Source organism: Eurypyga helias, unplaced genomic scaffold (assembly GCF_000690775.1).
Source record: "Eurypyga helias isolate BGI_N326 unplaced genomic scaffold, ASM69077v1 scaffold18639, whole genome shotgun sequence".
In the NCBI taxonomy this organism is placed as follows: Eukaryota; Metazoa; Chordata; class Aves; order Eurypygiformes; family Eurypygidae; genus Eurypyga; species Eurypyga helias.
Window position 1 is genome coordinate 12,483 of NW_010271569.1, and position 12,348 is coordinate 24,830.

General features: G+C 40.5%; 1 protein-coding gene across 1 annotated transcript; it reads left to right on the top strand.

Moving 5' to 3' along the window:
* Positions 1-4,023: 4,023 nt before the first annotated feature.
* Positions 4,024-9,921, top strand: LOC104515036 (cytoplasmic dynein 1 intermediate chain 1-like; the record flags this gene model as incomplete). The annotated part of the gene is made up of 3 exons (XM_010158867.1): positions 4,024-4,131; positions 6,656-6,770; positions 9,831-9,921. Coding segments are annotated over exons 1-3 (314 nt in total), but the record flags the coding sequence as incomplete, so codon positions are not given.
* Between the last annotated feature and the right edge of the window lie 2,427 nt (positions 9,922-12,348).

The following is a 12,348-nucleotide window of genomic DNA, read 5'->3' on the forward strand; positions in this document are numbered from 1 at the left end:
AAGGTTTCTAGAACTTAAGTGATCACCCAAGGCACTTTATTATCATTGGAGAGGAATTGGTGGCTTTGGAGCACACTTAATTTTAACTGCTTTTAGACATCTGCTTTAGGAAAAGTGGAATCACATCCTAAGATATCCAAACTCTTTGGATTTTACCTGCATTGGTAGTAAGGACAGCTCTGCATCTACATTGTGGGTATCCACTTATAGTGAGGCAAGCCCAGTAGATGGTGAAGTCCCAGGAGGCTTGGTGTTGTGTTCATACGTGCCCAGGTGGCTGCCATCCTGGTGGGTCTGGTGACCCTTTGATTTGTAAGTGGAATTGGCTGTATTTCCAATCCTAACAGGGCCTCTGAGGCATATTTACTGCATGTGGGGAAAACTGAAACCTTGAAATGCAACAGTTCTATTAATTACAAGTCATGCCAAGAGGAGCAGGCCCCCTTCTCCAGCAGCTCAAAGAAGGGGAATTTCCTCAGTGTATTAGGAATGCAGGCGAGTGTTCTCTGTGCAAGGTGGTTCACATCCACGTGTCCTGCTACATCTCAAGAATCTCTGTTAGCACATGGGTGGTAAACTCTTCTGGAATGAGAGGACTGTCCTTTTAAAACTGTGTCACTTGACAGTAAACTAGGCCAAACAAAAAAAATTGATCTAACATTAAGCACCTCCCTTGAAGAGGGGAGCCCTGGGCTGCTGCCCTGCTTTGAGAACTCTTTCTACATTTAATGCAGTGTTCAGTGTGTTTGTCCGGTGTTCCTTCTCCCAGATAGATTCACTATTGGTTCACTACAAAATGTTGCTTACTTCTAACCAATGCCTTCTCCCTGGCTGGAGAAGATTAGGTGGTACATAAGCCTTGGGCTGTCATTCTGCACCATAGAGAATGTTAAAAAGTAAATCTTTTATTTTACTATCTGCCTTTATCTCTCTCGGTGGGATATGCCTTTTGGCACTCAGAATAGCACTTATTAGAAATTTGTTCCCAGTAATGAATACAGAGTGTTAACTCCACAGTTAATGCCAAGGAGAGTGATGAGTATGCTTGCTTCATCGCTGAATGCTGACTTGCTGACATCTGAGAAAGGTGGTTAGATACCCGTGGTGTTCAATTTGTGCTACAATTTTAAATAGCCAGTTTGAAGGTTTGTAAAGCTGTTTGGAGGGCTCAGGCATGACTATAATATATTCAGGATGAAAGTAACTTGAGATTAATTTCTTTCTATAACTCAGCTCCGGCAACATTCTTTGAAAGAAATTTAATACATCATTTTTGTTGTATATAAGGTCTGTTTTGTTAAAAATAGGGCAAAGTTATAATAGGATTTATTAGCCTGACTTGAGCATTGTAAAGAAGGGGCCAGGCACTAAACCGTTGATGCCTAAATCAGGGAAAAAGCTAGTTAGCTCCCCTGACATTAAGGGAACGAATTTTTAGAAAGCTGTTCATTGATATCTGACAAACAGCTTGAAAGGGATGCTAAACCCTCAGGGTTTCTGTCATGAGCCTTAAAATGCATTTGCATATTTTTTTGCATAGAAACAAGGAACTTGCTCTCTGTTGCCAAACTGCAGAACTAAAAGGATGCAAAAACTCTATCTAGTCTGAAGGGCTCTGAGGGGGAACTTCATAATCAGAATTCAAATGTGTGCAACAGATTAGGAAAATGACTTCAAATGGGATTTCAGCCATATCTGAGAGACACCCACAAATCCTGGGCGGATTGGTAGACAAAATACTACCTGCACTGCCATTAAAAAGCTTGTTTTCTTCTCCAGGCAATTCTCATGTAAAAAATGGCTCACTGATGTCAACCTATCACACAAATTAATGTTGTTCAAACTGCTTAGTTTTCTTGGTAGCAAATGCAATTTTTCTGACAGTTTTGATTCCTCTTTCTTAAATTGAAAACAATATCATCATGAATAGGATCAGGGTGATGGAGGAATAAGGAAATGATGGTTCTCTTCATATAGCCAGTGCACCCAATGGTTCAGGTTGTTAGCAGTTTAATCATAGAATCACAGAATGGGTTGGGTTGGAGGGGACCTTAAAGATCATCTAGTTCCAACCCCCCTGCTGTGGCCAGGGACACCTTCCACTAGACCAGGTTGCTCAAAGCCTCATCCAGCCTGGCCTTGAACACTTCCAGGGATGGGGCATCCACAGCTTCTCTGGGCAACCTGTTCCAGTGCCTCACCACGCTCTCTGTGAAGAACTTCGTCCTGATGTCCAATCTAAATCTACCTATGTCCCTCCTAGCTATACCATTTACTCTGAGTTGTTTTGGATTGAACTGGGAGTGTCTGTGCCTTGAAAGGATGGCAGGGTACCTTGCCAGGATGGACAGCTCTGCTGAAATAAGTGCTGAGACATGAGCTGGACTGATTTAACTCCTGCTGGTGGGCTTCAGCTGGGGGTTTGGCTGGGAAATGTTAGTATCCATTATGTGCTCCACATGCAGATACAGGCATACTGGCCCCTCTGGCATCCCTTGTGCTGCTCTTAATGCCTGCCATTTTCATTGAATTGTTTCCTCTTATGAGTCCATGTTGTATTCTTTTCTTTCATTAAAGGAAAATGCTTGCAAAGACAACAAGCATTTGGGGATGAGGTTGCATTTAATGTGCAGGTGACATTTTGTTGGCAATATCCTCCATATCATGGGCTAAATATGCTTTTACCATTTTGAGGAGGAAGCTGATGACTGCAGAGGAATTAATGATGGGTGAAAGTGCCATATAATTTTTAGCATATAGATTTACTCTCCAGCTGTCCATCCACCCAGGCAGTGATATGGGTGGAGTTCTCATTCCTGTTAACCGAGAGTTCCTGTTTAAATTTCCCATGCATCAAGCAAACAGTAGACTTCCTTCCTTTGTGTATAAATGGCGCTACTGGGTAGCAGTAGTGGATGTGGTCAGCAGTGTGTGAATTAATAGGAGGCACAGTTACCTCTTTTCATGAATGTCTGTGTTAGTCAGGGCTGTGTTTGAAGTGCTACTAAGAAAATCTGCATTGATACAGTTAGATGACAGCCTGTAATGATGATGATGTTAGAAAATAAATAAACTATCTGTGACTTTCGTTATGGATTTGCACAACACTGGTGGGATTTAAAAACTGTAGAAAAAGATGGGTAACCTGTGTTCTTTAAAGATCTGTCTCTGTTTCTATCTGATGTGACTTTCTACCTCTTTGCCCTTCATTTTCGAGGCTCATGTAACAACAGCATAGATTGAGAGAGATTCAAAACACAAAGAGTGTATGTAGCTTCATATCACTGTCCTTCAGAGATATGTTTAAGACTGGATGGTGGGGAGGGGTGGCGGTGTGTGGGGTGGGGTGTCTATTAGCTAAGAAAAAATGCTTTTGACAAGTTCGCTTGATTGCATTCTGTTGGTGGAGCAACGTGCTGCTTTGTTAAAGAGAGGCTCAGGTTTGCTGGGTTGCATGGTTTTGTGCCTTGCCTGCAGTTTTTTGGGGGGAATGGCCCATCTTTCCTTGGAAAGGGTGGACGAGATTCCTGCACAGGGTAGCCGTGGTTTGGTGAGGGTGCTCACTGAAGAATTGAATATGTGAAGGATACTGAGATGGAGCTGGTGGTCTGCGTGGGGTTGTACCAATGGAATGGGATGGGATCCTGGGATGGCAGCCGTTCAAGGCACACATAGAAGCAAAAGCTATCATGTTTCCAGGATTTGTGTGTAAAAGATTTACTTGTCTAAGATATATGGGGCTGTTTGGGGCAGATCTACCTCTTGTATTTAAACCTGAAATCCATTTGTGGATCTGGATCCTACAGTCTGGCAGAGCTGCTGAAATAAAAATTGTGAAACAAATATCCTGCTTAATACAATGTCAGTGTAGTCCAAGAGCCAGCGTTTATATAGAAATATATTTGTCGCAATTTTGGAAGCACTATTTTTGATACCATTAAGTATCATTTTTCAGTAAACAGAAAAAACATTTAATTCTATTTTCACCTTGGTTTCCATAATTTTGTTTCCAGCAGAGTCAAAATGTCAGACAAAAGCGACTTAAAAGCAGAACTTGAGCGCAAAAAGCAGCGTTTGGCTCAGATAAGAGAAGAAAAGAAACGTAAGGAGGAAGAAAGGAAGAAGAAAGAGGTAAATATGCAAAAGCTCCTTTTAGATAGCTCATGCTTGCAGAAGGGGCTTGCTGAGGTTTTGACATCTCAGTATTGTATACCCCAAGGTATCTGTCATGTGGAATGAGAGCCTCAAACCCACATCATTCTAACCTTAAAATCAAAATGCTTATTTTTAGTCCAGAAAGTTGGGGTGAGGGAATTGCTTTTAAAACCAATGCACTGTCAGATGACAACAGTTTAGACAACATGATGTGTATGTAGAGAGAAAAATTGATTCGCCACAATGCTTTTTCCTGGGCTCTCCTTCAGTGGAAAGGGAGTGGAGAGTGGGGAAAGGCAGAAGGAGGGCTTACATTTTTTTTTCAAGCCATTACAATCTAAATATGTATTTTTGTACTCTGAAGACTAGTTTGATTACTAGCTAAGGTAACAGATTTACAATTATTATTCTCCAGTAAAGTAAAGCATAATTGCAATTGCATTTTCATTTTCTGGCATGGGTGCATCTTTCAGTTCTGTTAAAGTTTGATTGACATATTAGTTTATTTGTCCTTGACAATATGCATTAGGTTTTTCATTAACGGACATGTACTTCTTTTTATTCAGTCACTTAGTGGAATAAAGGTGAGAATTGACAGGGAGTGGATATTCATTTTCATGCAAAGTCAGAGAAGCATTAAGTGATTATGTTTCCTTTCCTTCAAATGTCAACACTTACCATAGTTTAAAGCACCTGTTATCCTTTACTAATAACTGGTTTCCTTTTAAACTGACACTTTAATTCTATGAAATTCATGTACAATATTACTGTGGAAATGTGATGTGATCCAAGAAATCAGTGTTCCAGTTTTGGCTGTCTCTTTAATCTTCTTTATTTGAGCCATTTTTGTGCAATTACCAGCACCACCACCCCCCAGTGAGGCTCCTGGAGACACTAGGGGAGTCCTCAGTAAGCAGAACTTCAAATGTTAACATTTTCAGTGTTCATTACTATCCTGCTAATGAATTAGAGGGAAGGGAGCCAAGCTGGTGGCTCAAGGAAGCTATTAAATCCTTTCCTTTGTCCCCTGCCTCTGATCTTATGCCTCGTGGAGATCTGGTGGTGGTTGGAACTTTCCATTGGCCCCAGTAGCCAGATCCAGCTCAGGTCACCCCCGCTCTACAGATGATGTTGTGGTGCCTAAGAGTGGCACCATAAATGGGGTGCGCTGGTATGCCTGATGACCTCCAGGACTGAAGTCTAACATTCCCTTAGGTGCTTAGCCATGTACACTGCTGCAGAAGATGTGGCTACAACCCTGCGTACTGCTAGATACTTCAGGCTAGTTCATAGGAAGAGCTGAGCACAGGAATATGCCTGAACTTTGTCATTGTCTGTAAAAGCAATGTTCTTTTGCATCTTGGCCATGTCCAAACTGGAGAACATGGGGATGCTTCTGAACTTCAAGGTTTTGTTTTGTGCCTGCACCAGACTGAGGCAGTGTGTGAGTCCCCTGTGCTCCACACTAGTTTCAGCAGAAAGGAAAACCTCTCTGTGTGGAGGTTAGATAGGACCAGTCAATTTAGAAGCAACCTTAGGATCCAAAGTATAGAGGCAGAAGCTGCCAGACATTCTCTATAACGGGATTGCATTATTTAAGACATGATAAAATGGTAGACACGACCACATGCATTTTGTTTTACTTGCATTACTGGTTATTGCACTGGGCTACAAAGTGGTATATGGGCTCCATTCCCTCATCTGCTTGGGAGAAGGGCTGCAAGCCTGTTTCTTTCAAGGGAGTATTCTAACCACTAATATGGGATATCAATGTTTTCTTTCTACCTTACTAAACTGGGGAATGATGAGCCAAGTGTAAGGGATTCTGGCTAATGCAGATGTTGCTTCTCCTGTTTCTAGGTCCCAGTAGACCAGAGGTGGGGGGAGGCTAACGTGTGGAAGCTACAAGTAGATATAAATGTCTAAGCAAAGGAAGCGTGCTGTGGGACATTAGTTTTGGCTATTAGTGCGAAGGGCTGCCAAAATCCTATTTTAGACATGTTAGTCCTTTGCTTCTGTTACATGTTGGCATTTATGAGAAAGTATTTTTATTGCCAACAATTGCTTGGGACCAAATGTAGGCCCTTAAGTGACATCACTGAAGTTCAAGGGAATTTTTTTTCTCGATCCTTGAGTAAGTAGGAATTTTTTGAGTAGCCATTTTTATTCAGCGTAATGATATCTGTTACTCTGTGGTCAGCTTTTATATTAGTTGAATAAGTTGCATCTGATGAGTGAGAGGCAGAAGGTATCCATCAGTGTACTGTAAAAATCCTTGTAAAGATCAGTTTTTGCATGCATTCAGGGAAAAATAGTTACTGGTATATGGAGTATAAATTATCTTAGTTATAAATTACCTAAACGTGATATCTAAGTGAATTTCAAAGTGTACCTAAGCAATGGTGCATATAAATACTTTCATCACGCTTAAGTTCTAGAGCTGATTATATGTGGATGAAACTTTAATGTTTTGTTTTGTTTTGTTTTTTTTTTAATTCAGGCTGATCTGCAGCAAAAGAAGGAGCCAGCTCAGGAAGATTCTGACCTAGACCGCAAAAGAAGAGAGACGGAAGCTTTGTTACAGAGCATTGGTATATCCCCAGAACCACCTCTAGGTATTTAAGAGAAGCACACTGTAAAGCATTCAGCTGTGCCACAATGAGTGCATTCTTTCTATTAAAGCATGCCTGGCTTTTTTGATTTTTGGCTGTATTAGTGAAGTGAACTCTTCTGTTTGAATGCCTGCCGTACCATTCACATATACCAGCTCATGGCATTTTGAGTACCTGTCATTGCCAAAAACATGTTTCATTTCTTCAAGAAATTTTTGTGAATGTAATGCAGGTTTTGCATACCAGCAGTGATTTCTTTTCTGATGGACTGTTTTACCTTCTCTCACATCTCTTTGATGACCCACAAATTAATATAAATGCTGTACTTCATTAGCCCTGAGTTTTGTTTCAAAAATTCAGATTAAGCATTTGCTAAGGAAGGAGTAGCATAGTATGTGGGAACTCCCACTGATTTTCTTTTAAAATCAAGCAAAACTGGAAAGGGGAAATAAAAAGAAAAATCACAACTATCAAAAAGTTTATCATCAGATCATTATTGTAGATTTTTGATCTGGTTTCATGTGCTCAACCTCTGTTTGGGTTTTGATGTTTCAGTTCTAGAATCTGAAGTCATCCATTTAAAAATACATGTGGCAAAGATTATAGTATCGGAATATTGGTTACTTTGATTAAGTTTTGTCTCACTTCTTGGCTGGCCCTAAGGTGAGAAATTTCCTCCCTTCCTCCCTCCACTTCCTTTCTTTCTCTTTCTTCTCCCTTGAATCCAGAATCACTGTCACTATGTATAACTGAAATGTTAGTCCCTTTGGAAGTGCCAAGCATTGTCATTAAATTTACTGGGGCTGAGTCAAGGATTTTTCCCCTAGATATTTTTGCCTGTAATGTTTAGGAAAAAATCCAAATTTGACAAAATACTGAAGCTTTGACTTAGGAGAGTGTCTTAACAGCTGCTTGGGTGCATATGCAAGTAGATTGTGACATACTGAATTGGGACTTCAATACATAACTTGCATCAAACCACACTTCTTGAGAAAAGTAACTATTTTTATAAGCTGTGATATAGTGACTGAAGCTTTTAAATACCACTTCTCAGAAGAATTGTCTGACAAGCTGTCATGGTTTAACCCCAGCCACACAATTCAGACATCACTCTGAATGTCTCCCCCCGCCGCTTCCTTCTCTTCCCCCAGCTTTATATGCTGAGCATGACATCATATGCTCTGGAATATCCCTTTGGTCAGCTGGGGACAGCTGTCCCAGCCACGTCCCCTTGCAATTTCTTGTGCACCCCAGCCCACTTGCCGGTGGGGTGGTGTGAGGAGTAGAAAACGCCTTGACTCTATGTAAGCACTTCTTAGCAGTAACTAAAACATCTCTATATTATCAACACTGTTTCCAGCACAAATCCAAAACACAGCCCCATACTAGCTACTGTAAAGAAAATTAACTCTATCTCAGCCAAAACCAGCACACAACTAATGCCTAAGTTATTTTTATGTACCATAAAATGTTTTGTGAATTATATCATGCTATTATAAAATCAGAAAAATTTTTAATGTTCTAGCATTTTAAAAAACTCATTTTTATCTAAGAATGAGGATATATTTCCTTATCATAATATTAACTAAACACATATGTTCATGTCGCAAATTATCAATTCTTATCTTAGTTAATTATTTTGTGTTTGATACTATCAGAAGAACATGAAAATCCACATATAAGATCATTAGTTTCAATTAAACAATAGTGTTTTGTCCTCTTTCATTTCCTGTATATATACTCACAGTTAATATACTAAAGAGGCTTTAACTCTGCCTTCACATACCCATATGATACCCAGACCCCACTGTGAATATGGAATACAGAAACAGTCACGACATACCTGTAACCTGCCAAAGGGCTGTCACGAAAATGAATTCACTTTTCATGCTGCAGTCATTTCGGTGACAGTCTTTAGTGAGAATCTGCATGAAATGTTTGACCACATGGAAAATCCAAATCTCTTGACAGTTCTGTCATTATACATTATAGAGCATAACAAAATAGTTTAAAGTTTTACTCGGTTAAATCTATAAAAGGAAATGCACGTGATTTAAACCAAATGGGAAACTTCACTCTTGCATTAAACCCTCTTTTTGTGTTTTATTCAATGTGGCTGCTTTGAAGAATACTTGCATTAAACCTTGACTGGAGCCATCTCTGCATTTTAAATATTTTTGAGCAAACCATTTTAAAAGAAATCAGGATATTTTTACTTTTTTATTTATTATTTCCTTGCTGAAGAGCTTTAACTTGGGCTGACCTTGAGCTATGAATTCCTTTCCTGTTTCAGGAAACAAAACTGCCTTTGCATGAAATATGCTTCAAAAGCCCTGGCAAGCCAAAGAGAAAATAATTTTTAGAACTTGGGCAAATAGCATCTAAACCAAGGGAAAATTTTCCTTGAGTGTTGAAATCATGTCCCACCCAAAATGGAAAGTTTATATGACCTAAATTACTTAAGAAAACATGATCACTGAGCAAACTAATACGTATTCTCACCATCTTTGGGAAATGATTTTAACTTAGCTGGATTTCCTTATTTACCTTTTATTTTTTATCTCATATCCACACTTCAGCCTTCGACCATACCTAATGGACACTGGCTTTTGATTTAAATTCAGAATTTGAAAAATATGCTTGTTCTGTTGCCTACTTGAATTTACCAGAAGAGTTCACTTAGTTTTTTGACAAGACAAGCCCCTGGTATTTCTTCATACCTTTAAAATCTTTTGGAAGTCAATTTTAAACTATACCCAAAAAAACAAGTGCCGTTTTATTTCCACAGATATCTCTTCCATTGATTAGCTGTAGATTCCCATTGGGCTTTCAGTCCTGTCTAAATTCATGTCAGTTTTAACACTTCAGAAGACTAAAAATTCACTTGACTCTCTTCCTTTTCTTTTTCTTTCCTTCCTTATTTGCTTTCACCATTTCAAACTCTCCTACACATTCATCCACTATCGTTTTGGTCCATTGGTTTTTGATTTGTCTGACACTGCTCTTCATCAGTGCAGTCGCTGCATGTGTTAACATGGGATACCTGTTATTTTCATTATTTAGTCCCAACCCCTATGTCTCCCTCTTCGAAATCAGTGAGCACACCCAGTGACGCAGGCAGCCAGGACTCGGGAGATCTGGGACCCATAGGAAGGTAAGACACAGAGTCAATAGTGTTGAATAAATGTGGGTTTTTTTCTCTTTGCTTTCACTTACCCATTTTTACCTTTGGTTCTGTAAATGAGAATGTGCCATATCTAATATGTACTTTTGTTTCTGCATTTTCCACTGTGTGTTACCATCCAGTAAGACTGGTCTGAGATGTAAGGTAAATAAATGCATGCAGCAAGCCAATCTTAAGCTGTGAGCCCCAAACCTCAGGTTGGAAGGAAGAGATGAATTTATGCTTCTAAAATAGCCCACAGAAAGCTGTGTGGATATACACTAAGAACGGAGAAGTGCCTCGAGGTACAACCTGTTACTCATGTGAGTTGTCTTTGTTCACATAACCAGTCCCCTTTGAAGCCCTCCCCGGTGTAACTCCAGGCTGCCTCGGGTTCTTGTGTGGCTGCTCATCACAGTGTGTGGTATTGCGGTGGCAGGGAAGAGCTTGTGCAGAAACACTCTGAAACACCCCGGAGCCAACTGGCAATGCTGCCTTGGAAACTGTGAGAATCAGAGAGTTTCACGCAGGATGGGAGGGAAGCAGCTCTATTCTTGGTGGAAAGCGGTGGTGGGGTATGTGTAAAGGATGGGCACAAGATCAACCTTATCTTTGCTCATATGGATGAAATGAAGTGACAGTCACCGAATAATTCCTACTCTGGAGTAGCAAAGAAAGGAGGATGCTGCTGGTAAAGGAGCATATATTCAAGAAGAGGTCCAAGCAACTATACTGTATATTTTGACAAATGTAAAACATGGGTCCTAATAGCTCTTTTTGTATCAAACTAATTCACCATAAAGCTGAGCTGTCAGCTCATCCAAATATGTGAGCCAAGACTGATAATGGGTTGAAAAAATAGTGACTGCACTCAACAGTTAACAGTTGTCAGGAGTAGACACAGTGCCTTTACAGATATCAACACTAATGTCACAAAGCTTCAGGTCACCAGATTTCATACCACACCAGCCTTCTGCTTAGAAAAATCACACTTCTGTAAGATGAAAGTATATTTGGTCCCTCGTAAGCCAGATGCAGACACCGAACATCTTGATGTGCATGTTGCACTGCTGGTGATGAAACCTGCTCAGCCCTTCTCCCAGGTCCACCCTCCAGAAGATGTGGAGGTTGTTAATTAGGAAAGCCCTAGCCTTTAAGATGTGGCAGTTCAAAACGCAGAAAATAGTGTAATGCTATATTCATAAATAAGTGCAGTAGACTTCAGCAAATCAAAGTGCTTTCAGCAGAACAAAAATTGGTTTTGAGCAAAGTATAGCCTGCTTTTGAACAAGTTGTTTCCCACAGTCCTACATGCAGCTGTAACAACGTGGGCCAGAGGCTTCTAAATTCCCAGTTTTCTTCTGAACCATAATGGTGTAACTTTTTTACTGTTAAGATAATAAAGTGACCTTGGAATAACTTTTTTTACTCTGACTTATGCTAGCACTCTCTGTAACAAGCAATGAAAGGATGTGACCACGTGTCCTTACAGAGGAGAATGGAGTTTGTCCTCTTCTTCAAAGCTCACGACGTACTGCATTGTGGGCTTTTGTTCTGGATCTATTTTCTGGCTTCTTGTAGCCATCCTAGGAACTCAGCAGGAACCCCAAAACCTTGTTTGCAGTTCACTTGCCATCTTCTCTGGTACTGAAAAGGCTGTGTTGTGTGCCAGGAAGGCCACTTGCAGGTGTTTGCCTGGAGCGATTGGTTTGTGGTAATAGAAATTCAGTGATGTCTGGTCCAGGCCCTGGGGAATCTCTGTAACCTGTGGAGAGTACTGGGTGGCAATTAGTTTGTCACTGGTGCAGGTAAATGTGTGGTTGTGTGAACGAGTACAGTCAAGCATGCATGTGTGATAGAGCAGTCAAACCTGGAGGGCAAAATGTTGGTAGACCTGTCATCACAGTGGGTAAAAAGGATGAAACCACATCCGCTGTTTTCTCTCGGAGAGATGCCTAGACCATATTTCTGACTTATTTTGACTACTGCATGTATGAATGCCTGTTTATCTGGATAAGCAAGGTTACTCTGCTTCATTTTAATGTATCCTCTCTGTGATAGAGGGTAGTTTTGCTGGATCCCCCTCATGCCATCGTGCTTGTAACATTTTCCCCCTTTCCCCATTCTGCTGCGAATTTGCTGTACAACGGTAGACTGAGCACAGGCATTAGGGGAGAGCAGATTAGTTCCAAAGCTCCTCATGCCCCAGTCTCAGAGATCATGTCTCGTCCGTCGCTGTTGCTGCTAACAGTGCTGCAGAAATAATGAGCTTGCACAGGCTGGCAGAAATCCTGTATGCAGTCTCATTACTCATCACTGAAGTGTTCTCTTGAGGAAGATGCAGATATTAAAAAAACCAAACCAAACCAAAACCTATGAAGTCATAGATTTTGGTTCATTACAGGAGAGAGGCCCTTT